Raw genomic sequence first — 23,851 nt, 5'->3', positions numbered from 1 at the left:
CTTCCAGTTAAGAATTAAGGAGGCCACTGTGCTCTTGGAGACCTTCAATGCAGCAGAATTTTTTTTCTAGCCTTCCCCAGATCTGTGCCTCAACACAATCCTGTCTCCGAGTTCTGCAGGCAGTTCCCTCGACATCATGGCTTCGTTTTTTGCTCTGATATGCATTGTCAGCTGTGAGGCCTTATATACAGGCATGTGCCTTTCCAAATCATGTCCAATCAATTGAATTTTCCACAGGTGGACCACAGTTAAGGTGGAGAAACATCTCAAGGATGTTCAAGAGAAATGGGAGGCACCTAAGCCAATTTCAAGTGTAATGGCAAAGGGATTTGTAAAAATTTCTAAAATTCTGTTTCTGCTTTGTCATTATGGTGTATTGAGCGTAGATTGATGAGGGGAAAATAATAATTTAAACGTTTTTAGCATAAGGCTCCAACATAACAATTGGTGAAAAAAGTGAAGGGGTCTGAATACTTTCTGAATGCACTGTATTGCAGTTTTTGAAATTTCACTGACAACATGATGCATCAATTATTTAATGGCTAGCTTGAAAGTGGCTGAGGAGAGAGAGAAAAGAGGGTGGGGGTTTTCCTTTCTATGTGGGCACCTGATGGCTTGTGTAGGCTTCAGGCAGGACACAGAAGTTCCTATGGGTGAGGTAAGAGTGCAGGTGCTATGTTGATACCAACATGTCACTGAAATCCAAAGGCTAACTGGAGTTACGAAGCAAAATACTCTGAACAGATAACAGCTTATTTCAAAAAACTGCAACAGCAGATCATCAACATTTATCGATCTATTGTATGTTGTAGACAAAATATTTGTACTGGAATGGATCGACGGGGCCTTTGGGAATGTAACAAGACTGTTTTTGTCAGAGTTTTATGGACCAATGAAGAAATTACTCATCTATGATGTGTCAAACATTCTTAATTGTGTATTTGGTTGTTGGTGGCATTTGTTGTTGTGATTTGTATCTCAAAATTGTTTAGATCAGTCAATCACAAGAATCCAAACACAATTTCCTATGTTGTGTCACATGAGTACCCACTAAAGCAAAGCAGTTGTGTACATAGCAAAGGCTGAGAAATTGTGGACGGCCCCATGTTATCACTATATTGACATGCATCATTCCAGTGAAGAAGTTCCAGTGAGAAACATGCTGCCTTTACTTGGAGACAATATCAACACAGGACTGATTCTGACAGAAGATGATGAAGCAACAAATTCTAAAACGTGATTGCTTCACATAAAATTATTAATAATTATACAGTTACCAAAGTTTGGAGGTGGGCACGCAAGATTTGTGTCACCAATTCATTATCTTATCTCCTAATATGAAATATCATAACAATCTCCCCTTCTGTTTCTGAGTTATGGTGTGAAAAAATAATGGTCAGAAAACATTTTTTGCATAACATGTCACAGTTGAGCTGACCTTTGACCTTTTGTATATACAATGTCAACACTTCATCATTGTTTCTATTACACAGTTGTGGGAAATGTAATGAAAGTGAAACATAATTGGTGTATGAAATCTTGAGTTATGGCCAAAAAAACGTGTTTTGTGAGGTCATAGTGACCTTGAATTACAGATTTCAAGTGGATGTTTCAGCCAAATTTGAGGAAATTTCCTCAAGGGGGTCCTGATATATTGTGTTCCACTTTCTCTAATATAGGTGCTCTTAATGGAGAATATATTTGAGAAAAAGTTGCAACCGGCACAGTTGAAGAGGTAGAGGACAAAAATAAGGAGAAAATGCAGTCCGATTCTACATGCTGAATCGACCGAAAAGCCTCCAACAAGGGCTGTCCAGTGCCAATGGTGCGGTACACACCGCACTGACTTTGAGCCCTTGATACTCACCAACTGCCCTGACAATGCTGACAGTTGACCATTGGCATGATGTGTAAGGGCCTTGACAGGACCTAGAAACACCATCAGGTTAATCACTTACTCTGGATTGGTGGTGGTCCTCTGCTCCTGCTGCTGAATGGCTTTTGACATGGCACTAACAGCACTGCGAAGGAGCTGCACCTCAATGGCTCTCTGCAGCTCAGTTGGATCTGGACTCATGGAGGGCAGAAGCCGCTTCAGATCTGACACACACAGACACACACACACACACACGTAAAATAATTGAAGCTAAATGGGACAGCGTGAAGAGAACTTCAGAGAATAATTTAACTTCATTGGCTCTTTCATTGAGTACCACTTTATTATGTATACAGAATACATAAACTGATCTATAATCCAACTCATCTAAGCCTACAATTTTTGTCTGTTGCTGTAAAGAGTAGTTGGTGCAGCTGGTGATGGACACTGCATTAAATAATTAAATTACCGGAGTTTCGACTCTGTCTTGGTGATGCCTTTCGACACAATGACATGACAGTTTTCTTAATTTAAATAAAAACTACTACTTATTTCAGCATCAGGAACACTTATTTCCAGAGCATGTCCTATAATGCACTTACCCAGCTTGTCCTTACTGCTGGAGAGTGAGCTGCAGTCCTCTCCGGGCAGCAGCTCCAGCTGAACCCCACACTCAGCCAGATCTCCCTCTTCAAAGCGGCTCAGAGCCTGGATATAGTTGAAATCTGTCCTTAGGTTGATGCTGACTGAATTAGTGGAGTTCTGTTTGAGGGAATGGACGGTGGCCTGCCACTCCTTAACAGATGCCCAATCACATAGTGCCACATAACACTGACACGCTTTGTTGGCCAGGAAGTTGATCACCTCAGGAGAGCACTCACTGGACTTTAACAGCACCGTCTTCCGGCTGTCACCTTTTAAGAGGAGAGCAATATTTATCATAGGCAAGACAGCAAAGCTTGTATTAGACTAATTATTAAGAACATTCTTTTGTGATATCAATAGATAAAGATACCAGGGGCTAAAATGTGATACCTTATTATGATGATTACAATTAGGCATTATTTTTAGGCCACTTAAACTGCCATGAAAGACCAACTCCACATTAACTCTTGTAAGAGGGAACTGCTGCAATGAATGACTCACTATTTTTCAGCTCTGATTGAATTCAGATACCTAAATTAGGATTGTATTCCAAAGCAATTTATTTAAACTGTAATTTAGTAGACTTCAATCACTAACAGGTGTAGGACAGCAAATTGCAACAGCAATACCTATAATGTTTAAAAAACTTCAACAAATCAAGTACACAACAATGCATTATTAACTACAAGTAAGTAGATTTCCACACATAAGTTCAAAAGTAATGATAGAATCTCATAAGAGAGCAATGGATAAATGACAATCACACTATGGAATGTGGATCGTTACACTAATCGGTGACTTCCGTCGGATATCGGATAAGTAAATTGAAGTTTACAATGCTTAGTGTTATTCAAAGTGCATGAAGAGCTCATCTCTTAAGACTTACTTCCCCTGTCATTGCTGTACCATTGGCACACATTTTTAACTTAACACTTGGGTTGTAAACTACATAATTTCTGCTCTTTATGGTAAGAAACATTGTGCAGCCTTGTTATTGATTTGACAAAGTCACTCACAGATTGCTTTTGGATAAACTGGCCCCGCTGGGTTTTAATGACACATCTTTTAAAATGGTTTTAAGGACTACATCTCTGATAGAAAAGTGTATAGTGGTCTCAGGATTGCACTTAAACCAAACGGAATTTTTAAAAAAGTCCCACAAGGTTTAATTTTATGTGCCTTAGTGGACAACTGCAAACGCCCATTTCTATGCAGATGACACTATTATATAGCGTTCCACACCATCTATGGAGCAAGCTGTGTCAAGTCTTCAGTGTACATTTGACTTTGTTCAGAAATCCTTGAAAAACCTAAGATTGGTTGTATTCATTCAGGACCAAATTTATGCCATTTACAAGGTCGACAAAGTATGACCGTGACGTCTATTGCATTCAGTCACTAAAAGGAACCAAGTAAAGTGTATTACAGATTACAAATATCCGGGCATTTAGCTGGATGATAAGCTTTCATTGAAAACACGTGTTCAAATTAACAAATCAAAATGGGTGCACCAATAGGCTTTAGTCATGCGACTCTTTTGAGAACAGAACACTTGTTCAATTAATTATATTGTCTGTTTTAGATCATGGTGACATTCTGTATGACCTTCGACACTGAAATCACTAGACACAGTTTGCCATTTACAGTCTACCTTCTCTTGCCTCCTTTTTATTTATAAAAGGCATTGCTAGGCAAGTTACACTACTACCTCACTTCTCTTTTACAACTTAAATCTACCTGTCATCACACTCTCTCCCGAGAATTTCTGTCCCTTGAAGTCCCTCTGATAAATACAGAGCTTGGTAAATTAGCTTTTAGTTTCTTGTACCAAACAAATGGAACAAATTACAGGAGGTATACAAATTTGCCAGGTATGTGTCACTGGATCATTTTAAGTGTATAATGGATGAAATGATTATTGTACAGTGTAACTGCTTTGGGTAATTCACAAACATGTCAGTTATCTATTGTTTTTATTTATATATTCTATAATTCATTGCTTTTATTGCTGTGGTTTTAAATATGATTATGCCAGACATATTTGCTAGTTATTTCTTGCGAAGGAATGTCCCTGGCTGGTCAGCTGGATTGAGACTTTTTTGTGGTGAATCTTATCAGCTTGACTGACTGATCCATTAGCATTCACTGTTTACAGTGATGTTCTGGGTACACCAGCTATAAAAAACACACTGTTGTGCTCCACTGGCATCGAATAGATTAGTGGCTTTAACATGTGAAAGTGATCTGCAGAGAGTAACACATCAATATCTAGCAGACCAAAGGTCACTTGTGTACAGTGTGTAATTTCCGCCTCTAGGGGGCTCTCATTTAAAACAAAATCATGGGAGTTATTGTCTTCATTGTAAAACAACCACCATTGCTGATGAAAATCTTTCTATGTGACTTCTGCAGTTCTATACTCGCTTCTGGAAGTTATAGTGACAGGTAACCAAATGAAACGCATCATTACCTAAAATAAAATTAAAGATTTCACATTTGGGATAGTCTAACACCACAACTCAACAATACATACAAGAAATGTCTAGTCATTATGAGACATTTTAATTTGGGCTATAAAATTAATTAAAAGGCTGTAACATAAATCAAGGTATTATCAAAATCACAGTATGGTCACGTGTAATACCAATTAGCAGAGGCTGCAATTTTTAAGATAAAAAGGTCAAATGTGTGACAGAAAGCATTATAATGATGTTCCTGTAGTCCTGTAGAGACGTCCCTGCCTTCAAATCCTGTTCTCCAGATGCAAGAAAACATGTCTGGTACAGACACCAAATGTCACATTAGGATTTGGATATTTTTATATTTTTTAGTAGTTTGTTTTAGTGAAAATGAAAATTGTGATGCAAAATGAATTATTTTGTCTTGTGTGAATAATACCCCAATTGTAATATCTGTGAAAATAATCACAATGTGTTTTGTTTTTTTCGTGCAGCCTTAAATTTAATGCAGAAATGTTACTATTATATCTTTAACCTCACTTAACTGGTGCGGACTGCATTAAACATGGATATGCGCTGGTTACCGTTGCTGGTGTGTTTGGGGCTGCTTGTGTTGCTGGAGAATTTGAGAAGACAGCATTCAGCGCTTTTGATGCTGCAGTCCATCCCTGTAACTGCAGACAGCTGATCTTGATACTCCAGAGCTGCCTTTTCAAACCTACACAGACATACACACAATTTAGAGGAGGACACCAAATAAATGGACCTGGAGGTGGATGATTTATTTGAGTATTTCACTGATGTGAGGATGTCTGGTGGCAGCGTTGCTTACCGTCCCTCAGCCTGAAGGGCGACTGACGACAGCCAGCCCAGACTCCTCCCAGTGGTCAGGAGGCTCCAAGCTGCCAGTCCCTGGATGGCCTCAGGACAACGTAGCTCACACAGAGCTTCCACCAGCAATGTCAGTGGAACCTCTAGCTCTGGACCCTGACGAGCACATCAAAACATGCGATTCATCTAACCAGATAATACTATTAGATATTAGGAATGCTACCTAGCTTTGTGTAATACCACATATATAACACAATTAGTGTGTATACAAGTTTTTTTTTTTATAAGCACCTTTCAAGTCACCCAAGGACACTTTACAAAGCACATAAAAAACATTCAATGCATGAAGACACACAATCATAGAATGCACATTAAGGAGCATCAGAGAAGACTAGTCTTAACAGATGAGTTTTCAAAAGCATCTTAAAGGAAGCAACAAATGGGAGGAGGGAGGAACTGAGTTTAGATGGGCATTGGAGGAGTGGAGTAAGGATGTGAAAGATCTGGACAGGTAGGAGGCTGCCAAAACATTAAGGGACTTGTGGACATGTAGGAGAAGTTTAAACATGATGTGAAACTGAGCTGGGAGCCAGTGCAGTGTGTGACAGAGGACTGCTGTAGCTGAATTCTGGACATACCCCTGAGTAAGCAGGCTAAAAAGAAGGGAATTACAGCAAGTCTGGATGTGATAAAATCATGGATTAGAGTCACAGAGACAGGGTGAGAGAGTGAGGTGCAGCATTTGAAGACATTATTAAGATGGAAGAAGGCTTTTTTGGCAATGTGTTGGATGTGTGCATCAAAGCAGAGGGTGGAGTCAGTAAAATGACACCAAGATTTTTTACCTCAGCGACAGTGGACGTGAAACCAGGGATGGACAGGTTAGGATGTAGTAGTTGCACGTCATCCAAACATTAATTTCAAGCAGAACTATTCCCCCATCAAATTTGTCTGCCTGATGGTTTGGTGTATATGTATAATTGTCGTCATAGCAATGGAAATTGAGACCATGCGGACAAATAACGTTACCTAGTGGGATAATATAATGATGAAGAGTAAGGGCCCCAGAACTGAGCCCTGGGGGACACCATGGGAAAGGGGGGGATGTAGGAGAACTGAAGTGGCCGATAGAGACAAATTGCTGTCTGCCTGTGATGTAGGATTTGAACCAGCGTCCAGAGTACCAGTGACACCAACTAAAGATTTTAGACCAGACATAGGCAAAATGCGACCAGGGGGCCAGCTCCGGCCCACTGACCATCTCAATCTGGCCCACGACATACAAAAAAAAAAAAAGCAAGAGGCAGCACGTGCATCTGCAATGAGTCTGCACTGCTATTTAGCTAGATTCCAACAGAGGGCGCAGTCTACATTCTACAAGTTATAATAGTGTTGGTCCAGAAGGAGACATGTTTGAACTTCAACAAGCCACATTACAGATCACGACTGACTGATAAACATCCGTCTCTTGATATGACGCTGGACTTTGATGGTTTTGCAAGGAGAGGTGACTATCTCAACTGTCCCATTAGGCCAAATTATGTAAACATTGCTTTTCATGTTTTCATAAATATCTGAGTGATAATTAATTCACATAGGTTAGTTACGGTCATCTGGAAAACAGAAAATAAAGTTAATGTGGTTTTATACATGAAATATAGGGGTCTGTGTTTTTTCAGTTGCTCCCAATGAGTGAGCGAGCGAGCATCTGCGGCAGCAGGCGGCCGCCCAGAGAAAAGCTGCAGCATGTTTTTCCAAAGCGCTATGCCTGTTTTTGTCCGAGTAGTTCCGGCACTTCGAGCTTACAATCTCAACTTTTCAGATAGGCGCTGGTGACATCACCTTTTTCCTGGCCTAGGGGCTAATATTCAGCGTATTTTTGTCTCCTATGGATCATGCCATGCACCCACATTCTCCTTGCTATGATGTCTCGATGTCAAATAAAAAACAGACGGATAGTAAACCGCAGAGGGACAGTGTCGATCATACAGTTGTGGTTGTCAAGATATGTCGTCATAGAGACAAGACACACATGCAGTGTTTTTTTCCCTCAGCACACAAGCACTTTATCTCAGCACTCCTGAGTGCACAGCCAGCGCTTTTCTGGCAGATGGCAGTATTTAATGAAAAATACCATAAAGTTGCTGCACAGGTTAGAAGAGGGAGAAGGAGGAAATTGTCTAGTAAGTTGAAGTAACATATTTACAGTGAGGAGGAGAACGCTGGGGCTTCCTTGACCTTTTGCAATGATTGAGGAGAAGTAGTTGTTCGTTGTTCCGGGCTGCCTTATAAATTTTAGATGATCTTTAAAGGCTAAAGCATGGACAGCTAGGCCAGTTTTCCTGCAGAGATATTAAAGAAGTTGCCCAGCAGCCTTCATTTTCCGGAACTCTGGTGTAAACCATGGAGCAGATTGAGTGAAGGAGACACTGCGCAATTTGATTGGGTAAGATGACTCAGAGTGTCTAAGAGGATGACATTGTACATAGAGACCAGGTCATCAGTTGATGTGTTAGTGTAGTCCAGAGTGATCTGTGATTGCTAAAATCAAGCCATGCAGGTTGGAGGGAGAAATGCCAATAGAGCAGACAAGGTCCAGTACATGGCCTTTAGTGTGAGTATGGAAGTTAACATGCTGAGAAAATTAAAATGAATCGACCAAGTTTATGAACTAGGTGGCAAATGAAAATTGTTTTTTTTGTGCAACATCCCCTGGTCCTCAACTGTGAAAGTAATAGAATTAACAGAGTCACTTGTGAAGCCAAAAGGCTTTGGGATCACTTGGAGATCTGGATGACTTTTCCAGGCATTATTCCAAGTATCAGTAGTGCAAAGGTCGAAGTTTAAATTACAAAGCAGTAGGTGTAGTGTCCATGGCGTCTACAAACAGGCCATGGCATAGCCTCGACAGATACTGAGCATCTTCCCGTTTTTAATCCACAAGTCTCCGAAAAAAGGCATCATTCATAGTTACTAAATGGAGCATTTTTTTTCCGTTTCGAATATTACATTTGGGAGGAGTTGGTTCAAACACCTCAGCCTTTGTTACCCGTGGTGGCCAGCTTTTCTCGTCAGGTCATGACTGCTTCTTTTCAGTCCAGTATGTCTCATAAAAAAGCAGGAATGTTGAAATGGAAGACTTAAAACAACACGTTTAAAAGTAATCCAGCAATCAATAAAAGATGAGTTAAATGAGCTAAAAAAGTGTTAAATACTTGCCTGGATTGCTGGACAGATGATACCTGGAGACCAACTGTCATGAGAGTTAGACTTACTAAGGTCGAGCCGCACAAAGCACCGAATGGGCTAATGGAGGGACTGTAACATCAAGTTTGTAGAATCTGGTGAAGTTGTGTGGGGAGGCCCAACTTGCAGCACAAATCTCTTGAATGCAGATCCCCCTGAATACGGTCCCAGGTAGAGTGTGAAGATTACCCCAACCTTAGGCATAAAGGCAAGGAAACGCTTGTATTTTCCAAAGAGGACTTTGTTTAGCTGAAACAAGAGACAGCAACAAGACTGTCTTTAAAACCACCGTTTTCGGCTCCAACTGCTCCAGTGGTTCAAAAGGTGGCTCCCTCAAGGAGGTAGCCAAACGTTGAGAGACTGGAAGCCTATGGCATGCGTCCTTCATGAAAAGGCAAACCAAGGGATGCTGCCCTGCAGCTTTCCCCTCAAAACCAATGTGGCAGGCAGAGATAGCTGCCAAGTTATCCTCAATGGTCGAGAAAGTCTTCCCTTGGTCCACCTTGGTCTTGTAAGAAATCCAAGATCACAGGTACAAACACTAAAAAGGAACCTCGACTCAGCAAGCTCCATCGCCTCCTGAGATGCTACAGTGGAAGTCATAACTGAGTCACCACAGGACACACCTGTCTGACAGGCCAGATGGCGATGGAGCACTTGAGGGAGAAATGGCCACAATGTGAACACTCATCTGTAAATGCAAAGGCCACTTGGGCAAGCTTCAGACCAAGAGACAACACACACATCTGGTGAGGATCCCAGCTTGATATTTTATTCCCACAAGAGCAAGCTGGTGCCTGTATTTTCCCCTCTGCTTTAGTGTGGAGAAATCAAATCAATTTTATTTATATAGCCCAAAATCACAATCACACTGCCTCAATGGGCTTTACAATCTGTACAATGAACGACATCCTCTGTCCTTAGACCCTCGATTCAAGTGAGGAAAAATTTGCCATGTTGATGGGAAAAAAACCTTTTAACGGGGGGGGAAGAAACTTCAGGAAGAGCCACTGAGGAGGGATCCCTCTCCCAGGACGGACAGACATGCAATATATGTCGCATGTACAGAACAGAACAACAAAATCACAGTTTAAAAGTTGCATTGACAGAATATCTGATACAAGTTATAACCTATGTAAAGTATGTGGATCCAGGAGATGACTGAGCAGGACGAGACATCGCCAAGTGGTGCCCGAGCCACACGACCTCCTCTCCACTGTGGTGACAGAGGAGAGCGATGAGCCATTGAGACATTAGCGGCAGCCCTGGTCACTAGCAGGGCTTTTTAGCTGTTAAAAGTATTTCTATTCCCACAGTAATTGACTGAACCTACTGTTTGGTAGTGTGAGCATTAGCTCTCGAAAAACTGACCGCTACGTGGACAAAGAACCTGCTGACCCGAGTTTATACTTGTGTCGATAGAGAGTTTGGCTAGGTCTCGAAGGGCAGTTGGCTCAAGAGAGGTTTGGTTGTAGTGAGAAGAGGTTTTTGAATGTCTGGCAGCGCAGTGAAATTTTATAGGCTGCCTGTCAGAGACAAATGGAAAGATATTAACAGGCCAACGGCCTTATCTTCAACATGTGTCATAGCATCAAGCCTGATGTAAATTAAAGTAAATTAGACCAATCACCCGAGTCTTGTGTTTACATCACAGCTGTTCCATGACTACACAGCAGGATCAACTTCCCTGGGAGTATATCCCAATTGCACACATTCACATAAAAGCCAGATGTTAGTTGGTGTTAGTGGGTCTACTGACCAGTGTGAAAGGGGTACTATAGCACATTTGCACTGACCTGGGCACTACTGTTCTTGATCTCTGTAAGCAGGTCAAAGCCGTGGCGAATAGTTACAGCGGGTTGGCCAGAGAGAAGACCGACCCTCATCAGTGCCAGGCGGATCCTCGTCAGCCAGTCTTGGCAGGTTTGACGGTTGGTGTAGAAGAATGTCCTGATGCCCTGAGACACAGAGACAGAGAGGTACATCATATTATGTATTCGAAGGGTAAGGACTATTACATTAAGATATGGCATTGCCATTCTGAACCAATTTTAATGACTACTATTCAATTTATGTTCTCTGGTCTCAGTACTCCTTCTGGATTACGATAATGTTAAACACTTAAGTCTTCAGTCAGCAATGGAATCTGAAGCTTTTCTTTACACACCTTTGGGGGAGCAGTCAGAGCATTGGCACAGCCTTCATAGGCATTGTACATGAGCTTCTCCAGGTTCTCAAGGTACTGAAGCAACAGAGCTAGGCGGAGCTGATTGGAGTGGTGACCATCCCCATCACTTCCAGCACCAACCCACGCTCCAACATCCTGCTCTGGGTTCAGACTGTGGGCAGCCAGGCTCCGGATTATACCTGACACACAGCAAATAGGCCATTAGGCTCAACAATGACGGGAACCAGACATCAGGCCACTGGTGGTCTAGAGGTTAAGCTGGTGACTATGAACCGCAACATCCCTTGTTCGTGTCTTACTTGAAACCTTTATTGCATGTGATTCCCCATCTCTCCCCTACTATTTGTTTCCTGTCATCTTTCTACTATCTATTAAAGTGCATTTCAAATACTAAACAGAATATTTTTTAAGTTAGAAAATAAAAAATTCAGATTATCTTTTTTTTTTTAGAAAGTGGATATTGCATATTGACCATAGCAAATGCATTCCGAGGTGCACCCATACAGAACTAAATGAACTATGCAAAAATTATGCCACATGTCCATTATTTACAAAACATGTCAAAACAGCTCAAGTTGCAAAAAAGGCTTGAAAACCAAATAAAAGGATCAGTCAGTGTGAACAAAATAACGGATCTGGACTATTAACCTTCAATGGTCTGGAAGGTGTCCTGAGCTCGGCCCAGCGGTGTACGGAGTTTGGACAATACGGTAAACTGTGCGGCCTCCCACACTGCCCACTGCCACAATACTGCCTCAGTTTTCAACAGTGCGCGTGGCACTACACCTGGCCTGCAGCCATCTGTGCTTCCTCTGCCATCTCGTTTCTCCAGCCGCTGGCAGCTGTAGTACAGACGCTCCAGCCATGGATCCTTGCTGTGGAGACACAACAGAGTAACTTGGAAAGACTCATTATTGCAGTGATGCCTGGCACACAGTCATCATGAGGTACACATAAGGTGATGCAAATTGACCGCAGGAACAACATTTTGCTGTAGTACACACATCAACCTGCTTCATGGAGCACATCATTTATCTGCAGAGGAACTAGCTGGACAGCTGTTACTCTGACGTAAAATCAACATTAACCAAAATCAGTATAACATTTTAAATGGAGCAGTGGCAATGCACAGTCGCCTCACAGCAAGAAGTTTCTAGGTTTGAACCCATTGGCTGGCTGCGGCCTTTCTGTGCTTCATCCGGGAGCCTCGGACTCCTCCCAGGCTATTCTACTTGGTAGTTGTGGTGTGTATCTTGCTGATAATAATAATAATAATAATAATAATAATAATAATACGCAAAGATACTGAAAACAATGTCTGCATTTTTGCAATGCTATAATCATTTGAAAGGTCATGAAAAATGAGTACTCCAACACAGAATTTGAGTTATCTCAAACTACAATAGCCTTACTTGATACTTTTATACTCTACACTCTACATAAGCTAGGTTTTATGGCCTGTGCTGCAAAATTTTCAACACTCTAGCTCCAGTGCTTTGTGAAAAACAAAGTTCAAGTACAGCCTTGCTATTTATTATGTATAGTTTTAATTTAATAGTTTTGTGTAGCTGTATATTTGCAAGCAGGGAAGGCTATCTTCTCTTTGCATTTTATCGTGATCGCAGTCTGCTTTCATGAAAGGGCTTGTGACATCTCAGATGTGGCTTTAACTTACAACTGAACATTCAGCCCACATTGTAGAACTTATAGAGATCGTATATCGTTTTTAATCATTTAGCCTTAAAAATATCAATTTATTATAAATAAATATAACAATAAATAGCATATTCTTTAATACCCTCCAGATTTTCTCCTTAATTTAAACATCTGTTGCATCATGAAACTACTCACTAACAGGTCAAAAAAATGAATAAATAAAAAACTGCCAGGGAGTTCACTTTCCAGACTAAGATTAATACAGTCTTGCTATTTGGCTATGTTACTATACAAAGGCAGTCTAACCCTTCTGTACTTAAATCTACTGTATTTCTGGGATTGTGAGAGCAAAGAAACAGTGGCACTTTATTTAAAATCTATGTTGATCACAGAGGTACCCTCCACGGTGCAGGACTCCATATAAGATGAAGCTGATGAGGTCGCTGAAGTCCTGGGGGTGGAAGGTGCTGCTTGGTGCTCGGCTCATGTGGTGGCGGATAGCCAGTGAGATCTCCCTCATCTCAGGGTGGCTGTGGTTACTGTGAGAAAACAAATCACGCATACCCAATTGTATAAAGGAATTTCTGAATATCCATGGTGTGTTAAACATGCAAGATTTACTATATTAGTGAATGATTGACTTTCCTTTAGTTTTAACTTTTAATTCAGCTGACTTGATAATAAGTAGTCAGTTCATGGTAGTCCCAATTGTGAATACAATATATACACAAGCTGTCCAACAGCTTTGGTATATGGAGAACAGGTCCATTTCACTAGATGCTGCCCAGTGGTCCAATAAGTCTCACCTCAAAGTCACATCAAGGGGGATTGTCCTGAGTAGCTTGCCATAGGCCTGCCTCACCCTCACTGCTGAGTGGACCAATTGGACTCTGCACACATCCACACACCTGCACACAGACACGAAGCTTAAACTTAACAGGACAGGCAGCTGCCTTCCTAGTTTTTCCACAATGTTAGCAGCAAATTACAGAACAGCAAGAACACAAGACTATTGTACAGATCAAATACTTTAAATACTGTCTGAAAGCAATTTAAGCTTTATGCATGGTGTTCACCTCTGTAGTAGCTCAGTGGAGAGAGATGAAGAGAGGACCTGTAAGCTGTGGCAGGTCTGAAGGCAGATACTCTGATCTTCATTTAGACCTATACAAGAGGATATACATTCAACAACTGATGAATAAATCTAAAAATGACAATTACAAAGCCCGAATCAGAAAATCATGTGGAGAACACAAGGGGAAAAAATCTTGTTGGAAATGAATGACATTTTGGGCTCACCATTAGCGAGCAGGCCCCTGCAGAACTTGTTGAAGGAAGGCAGGGAGAAGAGAGGACTATAGGTGTCTGACTTCTTCATCAGCACAGATATTTCTTGAGCCCAGGTTAGCAGCAGCCTCCTGACTCACCAACAAAAAAGTATTACAACAGCTGTTTCCACTAACGTGGACATTATATTCTGCTCCACTCCACTGCAAAGATCATACGTTTTCAACTCAAATTAATCCATCCTGCACTTCCCTTTTACCTATCCTCCAGGGCTTAAAATATTTAGGTGTCAACATGTCGCATCCTCTTATGTGGCATCACAAGAACACACACACACACACACACACACACACACACACACACACACACACACACACACACACACACACACACACACACTCTTTAAAAGATTAATTGTCTTTTCTATACTTAAAAGCTAAAATACACGCAGACAGACAGAGGATCTGTGAAAGATCTGACAGAACTTGGGACCCTTCCTCTCCAAATTCATTAGACATTAAATCTGGTCAATGCCATCTGTCACTCAAGGCACTGTAGTTTGTACCCCTGTACATATGGGAAGGTGGGCTGGTGGGAGGGTCCATCCAGGGTAATGAGTGCATTCTGTGCTGCCCATTTTTGTTTAACATGTCAGAACAACTGTCACACTTAATAAACTGATTAAACAAGGAAAATTATAAAATGAGAAAAGAGAGGTAGAAAAGGACCTGGTCTCAGGGTAGAGGTGCTCCTTCACTAGCAGACCTCCCAGAAGGCTTAGCAGTGTGCTGAAATGTTTCTTTGTCGCTGTGGTCACAGTGCTGATGACAGCACCGTCGAACAAGGAGGGAGAAGATGATGACAGGCTGGATGAGATGAAATGATCATGCCTGGATAAAGAAACAGAAGAGACAGAAAGCCAGTTAAGAAGAGTAGCCAAAGAGCAGCAAGAACAGCTTCCACACTGTTATTTAGTAAATCCCCCTAAATCTTGACTTTAAATGTGACCCATTATAACTTTGATATAAATCTGACATGTTATACAGGATAAAATGTCTGCTTTCTATGAACTCATAAGTATACATATAAACAGATATTTTGTACTTTGTACTATGATCTGATTGCAATTTCACAGCTATCTCAAGTCTAAATATGCAGTAACTTTTATCAAACAGTTGGGATGGCATTCTTACCAGGTCAAAAGTGTAACATTTCTACAGAAAAAGTCTACAGAAAAACTGCATTGTTTTATAGTTTACTGACCTGATTTTAATTTTCTTTGTGTGTAAGTGGTAAAGATTGAAAAAAATTACTTATTACAATGATCTTTGTTGATGACACCAAGTTATCATTTTAATAGATAGATGAAGCCAGAAATGTTATTTATAATAACATAAATGCTACACTTTTGTTTTTGGTCCCATTTTCTTTACAAGATGAAGTTAAAGATTTAAGGTATTTTTTTTAGCCACACAAAAGTATTATTTCTCTTTTATTTTTTCGCACCAATTTGTTAAATTTGTGCAATTCAAAAAGAAAACCAGATGTGTATTACCTTGTGCAGTGGGAGTACAGGGTGTAGAGTACGGCATACTGGATCGCGGGGTAGTAGACGGCCAACTCAGAGTGGACCAGCATCAGATTGTGACTGAGCAGAGCAAAGACCGTAGGAGATAATGCCCACATCTAAACACATAAAACACATTTTAACATGATCAACAACAGCTTCTTCATCTTCTGTGTCAGTCAAGGCTCTTAACTAGCTGGCTCATTTGTTTTAGACTAAAGCTCCTACTGCTGCTTTAGATAAACTTCAAATCAAGTTTCCAGGAGTCATTTGCTCACATTGTGATAGACTGTGTGAGGTCATTGCCACAGTCCAAGTGTGAAAATGAATATGGTAACCATACTGGATGTAGCCTTAAGATATCATAAAGCTACATCACTATGTAGCATGAAGGTTACTGTTACACAGCTGATTTACTCCATCTTTCTCTGTACTGTCCTTCTGCTATGTGGAGACATTAATTTTAACCCCAGACCTGCGGACTTTCCGCAACCACATGTGGATATTTGGCAATCAGCTGTTCCCCATGGTCCCACGGCAAGACCGGTGACCTACTTTTGTGACGCTCATCCCGCAGGCTCACAAGGTAATAATCCTCCGACAAACTCTGTGTCTGAACATGACATCACCCAAACGCCGATAAAAGCTTGACCATGTACCATGTACCATGCAAGACAAATGCTTCACAGACTACCTACCGTGCTCTTCAAACAACAGCAAACAAAACTCTTTCAGACTGTAAACCACGCAAGCATACTATGGAACTGTATTTAATGTCCCAGGCTATAAGATATACAGACCTGACAGATGTAAAGGGAAGGGCGGGGGGGTTTTGATTTATGTTAAAGAGAACATTCAAAGCAAACAAATTGATATTTATGAAAACTCCTTGGAGTGTGTAGGGGTCACTTACTTTATCCCCTGAAATATCATTTGTTGTTTTTTCAGTCTATCAACCTCCTACTGCTACAAATGGTTTCTTTGACAATTTATCAGAAATTCTTAAACCACATGAAGGTAGGGTTGTCAAAAGTATCAAAATTCAAAAAAGTATCGATACTAAAATGTTGTATCCGGATACGATACTCATTTTCAAAAGTATCGATACCATCTCGCACCCCCCCGGCACCCCTCCCCGACGCCGAGCCGCCGACGCTGCGTCCTTCTCTCTCTGTTAAAGTCCCAGAATGAAGTAGAGAAAAGTCGACCTGCAACCAAACAGCAACACACACAGCCGACTCTACCATCTGTGTTTGACCAACAACGAAAATATGATGCCAAGTCCCCAGAATATTTAACGTGTGGTTCTGTTAATTGTTACATGTTGTAACAGAGGTTATTTTTGCATTTTTCTGGTTAATAAAAATATTTCTTTTAAATTTTGGGGTCTTTTTTTTTATCCTTGTGGCATCGAAAATGGTATCGAGTATCGAATATTTTCCCGAGTATCGGCATCGAGTTGAGAAGTTATACTTGGGTGACATCAACTTAAATTGGCTTGACAAAGCACGCAGGAAAAAGCTCAAGGATATTGCCAAAATATATCAGATAATACAAATGATAAATAAACCCACAAGAATAACAAAATCTTCTCAAACCCTACTGGATACATTTTTTACAAATAAACCAGATAGGATAACTAAAACATACAACTTGATTACTGGTTTGTCAGACCATAATTTCTAAGTGTGTCACGATTTCGATTTTAAATCAAAATCGATCGCAATTAATTCACAATCTCGAACTTCGAATTAAAAAATGGAATCGTCGATGCTGCCACGCCCCCATGTCACGTCCGGTCGGCTTGCCAAGGGGAAAAAAAAAACCACACGCGTGTTGAAGTGCTGCGAGTCAACCTCCTCCAACTTAGCTACTAGCTAAGCCAGCAGCTGTTGTAATTTAAACATAAAATAAATTAACCAAAATAATAGATAAGTTTTATATGTGGCCACATACAATTACACAAATGATTAAAGCGATTAAAAATAAACTTAAACATCAGGTATAGATGACAATTGATGACTTAAATAATTTAAACAATTCTCCTGGGGGATTAATGATTGGTCCTATATAAATAGATACTTAAATATACAAATACAAATATTGGGTCATATAATTAATAATATAATTATATTTTGACAGTCAACATAAGTCATTACAGCCCAAACAAAGCTCAACTGTGTGTTGGAAATTTATTTTCTCATTTCTGACTCACTGACACCTACAGGGCAAGATTGGGGGTGGTGCTGCTGCTGCTGCTGCAGTTCAACAACCAACTGTTGCAGAATCCTTCGCGAAGTGTGTCCCTTACGCTCCTACGCATAATAATCGTGATTATCGTAATATCGTGATAAATCATCTGACAATAATCGTACTAAGGAAAACTGTAATCGTGACATCCCTAGTTGAAGCCGTCTCCTCCAGTGGCTGAGTTTGTATTGCCCATGTCCCCTGTTGCATCCGAGGCTGCAATCCAGCTACGTCATAGGGAGTTAGCTTTAAAAGAAGAAAGAGCTGGAGGAAAGGCGAGACCAGCTCAGACTAGAGGAAAAGAAAATGCTGTTAAAGCATGAACGATTGTTGAAGGAGAATGAATTGAAACATGCCTCTTTGCCAACCAGACCTGCGTTTAACGTGGCCAGCCAGATTAAACTTGTTCCCCCTTTCCAGGAAAGGGATGTTGAAAGATTCTTCCCCCACTTTGAACGTGTGGCAGCTACCTCAGAGTGGCCAAAAAAGTTGTGGACGCTGTCCTGGTTGGCAAGGCGCAGGAAGCTTATTCCACCCTTGGGAATTGATCAAAGCTTGGACTATGATATGGTTAAGGAAGCCATCTTGAAGGTGTATGAGCTGGTTCCAGAGGCATAAAGCCAGCATTTCAGAGGTTATATTAAGCAGGATAAGCAAACCTATGTGGAGTTTGCACGGGAGAAAGAAGGCCTATTCGATAGGTGGTGTTCTTCCCAGAAGGCTGAGTCCAGAGAGCAGCTTCGGCAGCTCATGTTGCTAGAGGAATTCAAGAACTGTGTGCCAGCACCTCTGTGTGTGTGTATTTGAATGAGCAGAAGGTGACAACATTGAACCAAGTTGCTTTGTGTGCGGATGAGTTTGTCCTCACGCATAAGGCTGGTTTTCCAGGACACCATTCTCCGGGCAGGGGGAGGAGGGTACCCTTTAAAAGGCAGTAAACCAACTTCTCTGCCTGGAGGGCCCTCTCTTACTTCCCCGTCAGACCAGCTGTGTTTCTATTGCAAGAAACCTGGACATGTTGTTGCTGATTGCAGTGTGCTAGCTAAAAAACAGAGGTCTGCCAAGCCAGTAGCCTTTGTAAAGGTGGAGAATGCACCTTTGGCGCCACCTGGTGACCTCTCTGAAAAGGTGCTGGCAGGTTCCTCCTCATTCTTAAATGGATGGTTTTATGTCTTTAACTTCTGACCCTGAGACGAAATATCCTGTTAAAATATGGCGAGACACTGGAGCTTTTCAGACTGTGGTGCTCCAGGATGCCCTCTCCTTTACTGAGAGTTCTTTTCTTGGGACTTATGCTTTGGTGAAGGGGTTTGGTGACAGGTTTTTGAGCCTTCCTCTACACAAACTCACTCTTGACTTAGAGTTGGTATCCGGTGAAGTTGTCGTTGCTCTCTCCCAGAAGCTCCCGATTGACGGTGTCTCACTGCTTCTAGGAAACGATCTTGCTGGTGGCAAGTTTGCGCTGCTCTCAAAGTGACCTCTAATCCTCATTTAGACAGTGTTCCTGACGATTTACAGCAAGTTTATCCAGGTATTTTTCCTGCTTATGTCATCACCCGTGCCATGTCCAGGCAAGTGAAAGGTGAAGCCACTGTATCTGACCCATTCAATCTTTCAGATACAATTATGGCAAAAGGTGATTTGGATTTGACTGGGTTTGGTAAAACAATGCCCTCTCATGCTCAGTTGGTGTCGGAACAGAAGGCAGATCCCACTCTGTGCAGTCTGTTTAAAGAAGCTGTAGCAGAGAATGATCTTACTGATGAGGCTTGTGGTTACTTCCTCAGTAACAGGGTTTTGATGAGGAAATGGACTTCCCCTAAGGTTTCAAGTCAAGACGACTGGAGTAGTGAATTTCAGATTGTTGTTCCGACCTGTTTCAGGACTGAGATACTGCGTTTGGCTCATGATCATTGCCTTTCTGGTCACCTTGGTGTTGGGAAAACTTGCGATCGTGTACTAAGGCATTTCTACTGGCCTGGTGTTAAGACTGGTGTTTCCCTGTATTGTAAATCATGACATGTGTGCCAAATGGTTGGTAAACCAAACCAAAAGATCCCCGCAGCTCCTCTTCACCCTATCCCTGCTGTTGGGGAGCCCTTTGAACGCGTTTTAATTGATTGTGTTGGACCTCTGCCGCGCTGCAAATCTGGCAACCAACATCTTTTGACCATTATGTGTGCTGTAACCTGGTTTCCAGAGGCAGTTCCTCTGAGGAAGATTACAGCACCAGTTATTTCTAAAGGCCTTGGTTAAGTTTTTTACCTTGTTTGGCCTTCCAAAAATTGTTGAATCAGATCAAGGCTTAAACTTTATGAGCCGGACCTTTTCTCAGGTTCTCAAACAGTTGTCCATCCAACATTGTACCTCCTCTGCATATCACCCAGAGTCTCAGGGTGCCCTAGAGAGGTTCCATCAGACTCTCAAAACCATGTTGAAAGCTTACTGTTTGGAGTTTGCGAAAGACTGGGATGAGGGGATACCCCTACTGTTGTTTGCTATTAGTGAGGTGGCCCGAGAGTCTACGGGGTTCAGTCCTGCAGAACTTGTGTTTGGGCATACTGTGAGGGGCCCTTTGAAGCTCCTGAAGGAGAGATGCCTGGGTAACGACTCTAGCCCCACCAACAATCTGCTTGACTATGTTAGTGGCTTTAGGTTCAAGCTTACTAGAGCTTGTGAGCTTGCCAAGTCAAACTTATGTGTTGCTCTGGGAAGATGAAGAAGTGGTTTGACAGTAAGGCTAGACATCGAGTTTTCTCTCCTGGTGACCCAGTCCTTGTGTTGCTTCCCCTACCTGGGTCGGCCTTGCAAGCTCAGTACAGCGGTCCCTACGTGATAGAGCGACAAGTCGGGTCATGTGACTATCTGGTTAAAACTCCAGATCGTAGGCATAAAACTTGTCTGTGTCATGTAAACCTTCTGAAACCATATTTTGCTCGCAGCTCGACTGTTTCAACCGTGTTTCACCAAGTCTGTTGCAGTTATCGACTCACCCTCATGCTGATGAGAAGTCCGGTGTAGTTTCTTATTCCTCAAAGTGCAGCTGGAGACCCGCGGGGGTACCCTCCGGCAGCAATTATCCATATAACAAGCGTTAATGGCGTCCAAGATGAAAAGGTCCATAAAACTACACAAAAACTTTGTAATATTCCTCCATACTGCTTGTCCGGTGCAATCCAAGTGTCCTGAAGTGGCGACATCCAGAGTTTACTCGAAACAACGTCATTTAGTAAATTTTTCTAGCCTAAACAGTCACTATACTACATTTGGCACGCTCCCGCGTTCACGCGAGTCTCCCTCACAGCGTTTGCACTACGGAAGCCGCACCAGACAAGATCAACAAGACTAGCGATAGATACACACCGGTATTTACATCCTGCTGTGAGTTTCAAAGTTTCAAATCACTAGTGCAGGCAGATCCCTCTTGTGTTTGTGTGTTGCTTGGTCGCTCACAGCAGGATGTAGCCCCTACACCTAAAACAAATCATTTTTACCAATGCTACCAGTGCCATGACATTGGCATAGTAATCAGCAGTATGGCAGCGGCCATCCAACGTAATGGTCAGCCGCTGAGAGGCTGAGATAGGGGGATCTGTCCGACACACAATATCCAAAGAAGTACATCACTCCATAGCTGCTTGATGTTGCTTTATTCACACGCATACAGGAGGTTGATTGACTTACTTCATGATGGTCTGAGATGAAAACTGGACTGAATTCCGATGAACAGAAAATGACGCCACCCTACTCACTCCCTCTCTGCAAGCACACACTAACCACACGCAGCTGCAGGTGACATTAATTACCGCCACTTCGGCCACCCCAGTGACGCACGCAGACACACCTCCATACAGACACACCTCCACCCAGACACACCTCCACATACATGCTCGCTCCCACATTCCGGCCCGTAACATAATAATTACATAATCATTAATGCAAAACAGACATACAAATAACACACATAATCAAAAACAAAAGGTCCAACTGTTAGTATCCCTTCGCTCCATGGTCTGTCAGCTCCCTCAGGCCAGACATTACCAGAGCATAGTCAGTCGAGAGCGATTTAGTCACCACCTCTCAAAGGTCACACCCAACGTCAGTCATGTCAAAGCCCAAAACGACAATATCCATCAGGACTCCACGGCCTCCTGTAGAAGACAGATCTTCGTGACAGGCCTATCCAAGCAGTCTTGGTCTTGATCCTCACTTGTCGTACAAGTTCTTTCTTGTCTGGAACCGCTTCTATAACTCTCCCCATGATCCACGAATTACGAGGTGCAGAGTCATCCACGATCAGTACAATGTCCCCAGGTTTGAAGTTACGCTCGACTCTGGCCCACTTTTGCCTTTCCTGGAGCTGTGGCAAATACTCCTTTGTCCACCTTTTCCAGAACAGATCCGACATGTATTGCACCTGTTTCCATCTGCGGACAGCATACAAATCCTCCTTCTGAAAGAGACCAGGCGGCAATGATGGCTGAGTTTTGAGGAGCAAAAGATTGTTAGGAGATAGAGCTTCTAAGTCCTCCGGATCTGTGGAAGACTTTGTTATTGGTCTGCTGTTAAGAATAGCTTCCACTTCGCAGAGTACTGTATGAAGACCTTCCTCATCAAGGTTTTGCACTCTTAAAGTGGAGTTGAGAACCTTCCTGATAGAGCGAATTAATCTCTCCCAAACCCCTCCATGGTGAGAACCAGTTGGAGGATTAAAGGTCCACTTAATGCCTCTTTGCAGGAGTTCCTGGATCTGAGAATGATTCCATTGTTCCACAGACCTTCTCAATTCTCGATCACCGCAGATAAAGTTGGTACCATTGTCTGAGCAAAGTTCTTTGACTTTTCCTCGTCTTGATATGAATCGATGTATGGAATTGATGAAGCAGTATCCAATGACGCTGCCACTTCAATATGCACAGCTCGTAAGGCTAAACATGTGAATATGACACCGTACCTTTTCACTTGACTTCTCCCACGTCTTACATCAAACGGTCCAAAACAATCTACTCCCACTGAAGTAAATGGTGGACCATCTGGAGAAACTCTGTTGCGTGGCAAATCTGCCATCTGCTGGCTGCCTGCAGCTCCTTGTACCCGTCGACACGCAACACATTTTGCCAAGATCTTCCTTATAGCCACACTAGCGCCTGTCACCCAGTACTTCTGACGTAGATTTGACATCATGTGTGCTCTACCACTGTGGCCGACTTCCCTATGCACGTGTCTTAGAATAATGTTGGATATATGTAGGTCCTTAGCCAGAATGACCGGATACTTCGACTCCTCCCGCATCGCCGCCCTACTAAGGCATCCCCCAACTCTTAAGACACTGTCGTCCAACACAGGATTGAGTTTGAATATTTGTCCTTTTCACACCCTGTCCCCTTTGCAGGCTCAAAAACTCCTCTGGGAATCTTCTCCTTTGACAACATCTGATCATCTCCAGCTCAGCTTGCCTTAACTCCTCCACAGAGTGAGAAACTTGGAATGAACTCTTAACAATGTGCTGCTCTTTTCTCAGAACGCTCTTCCTGTTTTCCTCATCTGCACTTGAGTGGACCAATGATGCCGCGACCTTCTTTCTCCTCTTACAAAGATTCAAGAGTAGGTTCTTGAACCTTAGAATCCAGCCCATCACTCTTTTCAGACGACTCCACGATTAAGTATTATTGATCACCTGAATCACTGAGTCATTTTCCTCCTTGGCACAAATGGCGTGAACCAAGATGCTTGTTTTGACCTCAGGATCATCTTGTTCTGGGAACTCTCTCCCGACATCTGGATTTGCAGGCCACTGATCCTCTGACAGCACCAGAAACTGTGGACCAGATATCCATTTTACTTCC

At 42.2% G+C, this 23,851-nt stretch overlaps 1 protein-coding gene across 1 annotated transcript in view; it reads right to left on the bottom strand.

The window, feature by feature from the left end:
* The window catches only part of smg1 (SMG1 nonsense mediated mRNA decay associated PI3K related kinase), a 145,442-nt gene that overhangs the window by 83,281 nt on the left and 38,310 nt on the right, over positions 1–23,851 (bottom strand). Inside the window, exons 14-26 of the mRNA XM_084372430.1 lie at positions 15,744–15,874; positions 14,917–15,078; positions 14,201–14,319; positions 13,978–14,065; positions 13,708–13,809; positions 13,300–13,440; positions 11,894–12,120; positions 11,225–11,424; positions 10,854–11,015; positions 5,813–5,967; positions 5,565–5,698; positions 2,479–2,790; positions 1,959–2,100 (exon numbers count right to left, since the gene is read on the bottom strand). Coding sequence (XP_084228556.1) covers positions 1,959–2,100; positions 2,479–2,790; positions 5,565–5,698; positions 5,813–5,967; positions 10,854–11,015; positions 11,225–11,424; positions 11,894–12,120; positions 13,300–13,440; positions 13,708–13,809; positions 13,978–14,065; positions 14,201–14,319; positions 14,917–15,078; positions 15,744–15,874 — 2,075 coding nt within the window. The remainder of the gene's footprint in view (positions 1–1,958; positions 2,101–2,478; positions 2,791–5,564; positions 5,699–5,812; positions 5,968–10,853; positions 11,016–11,224; positions 11,425–11,893; positions 12,121–13,299; positions 13,441–13,707; positions 13,810–13,977; positions 14,066–14,200; positions 14,320–14,916; positions 15,079–15,743; positions 15,875–23,851) is intronic.

The sequence above is a fragment of the Pagrus pagrus genome (assembly GCF_965226575.1).
Source record: "Pagrus pagrus genome assembly, chromosome: 13".
NCBI lineage: Eukaryota > Metazoa > Chordata > Actinopteri > Spariformes > Sparidae > Pagrus > Pagrus pagrus.
Note: the sequence above shows the minus strand (reverse complement) of the source record. Positions and strands in the feature narration are given on the sequence as shown.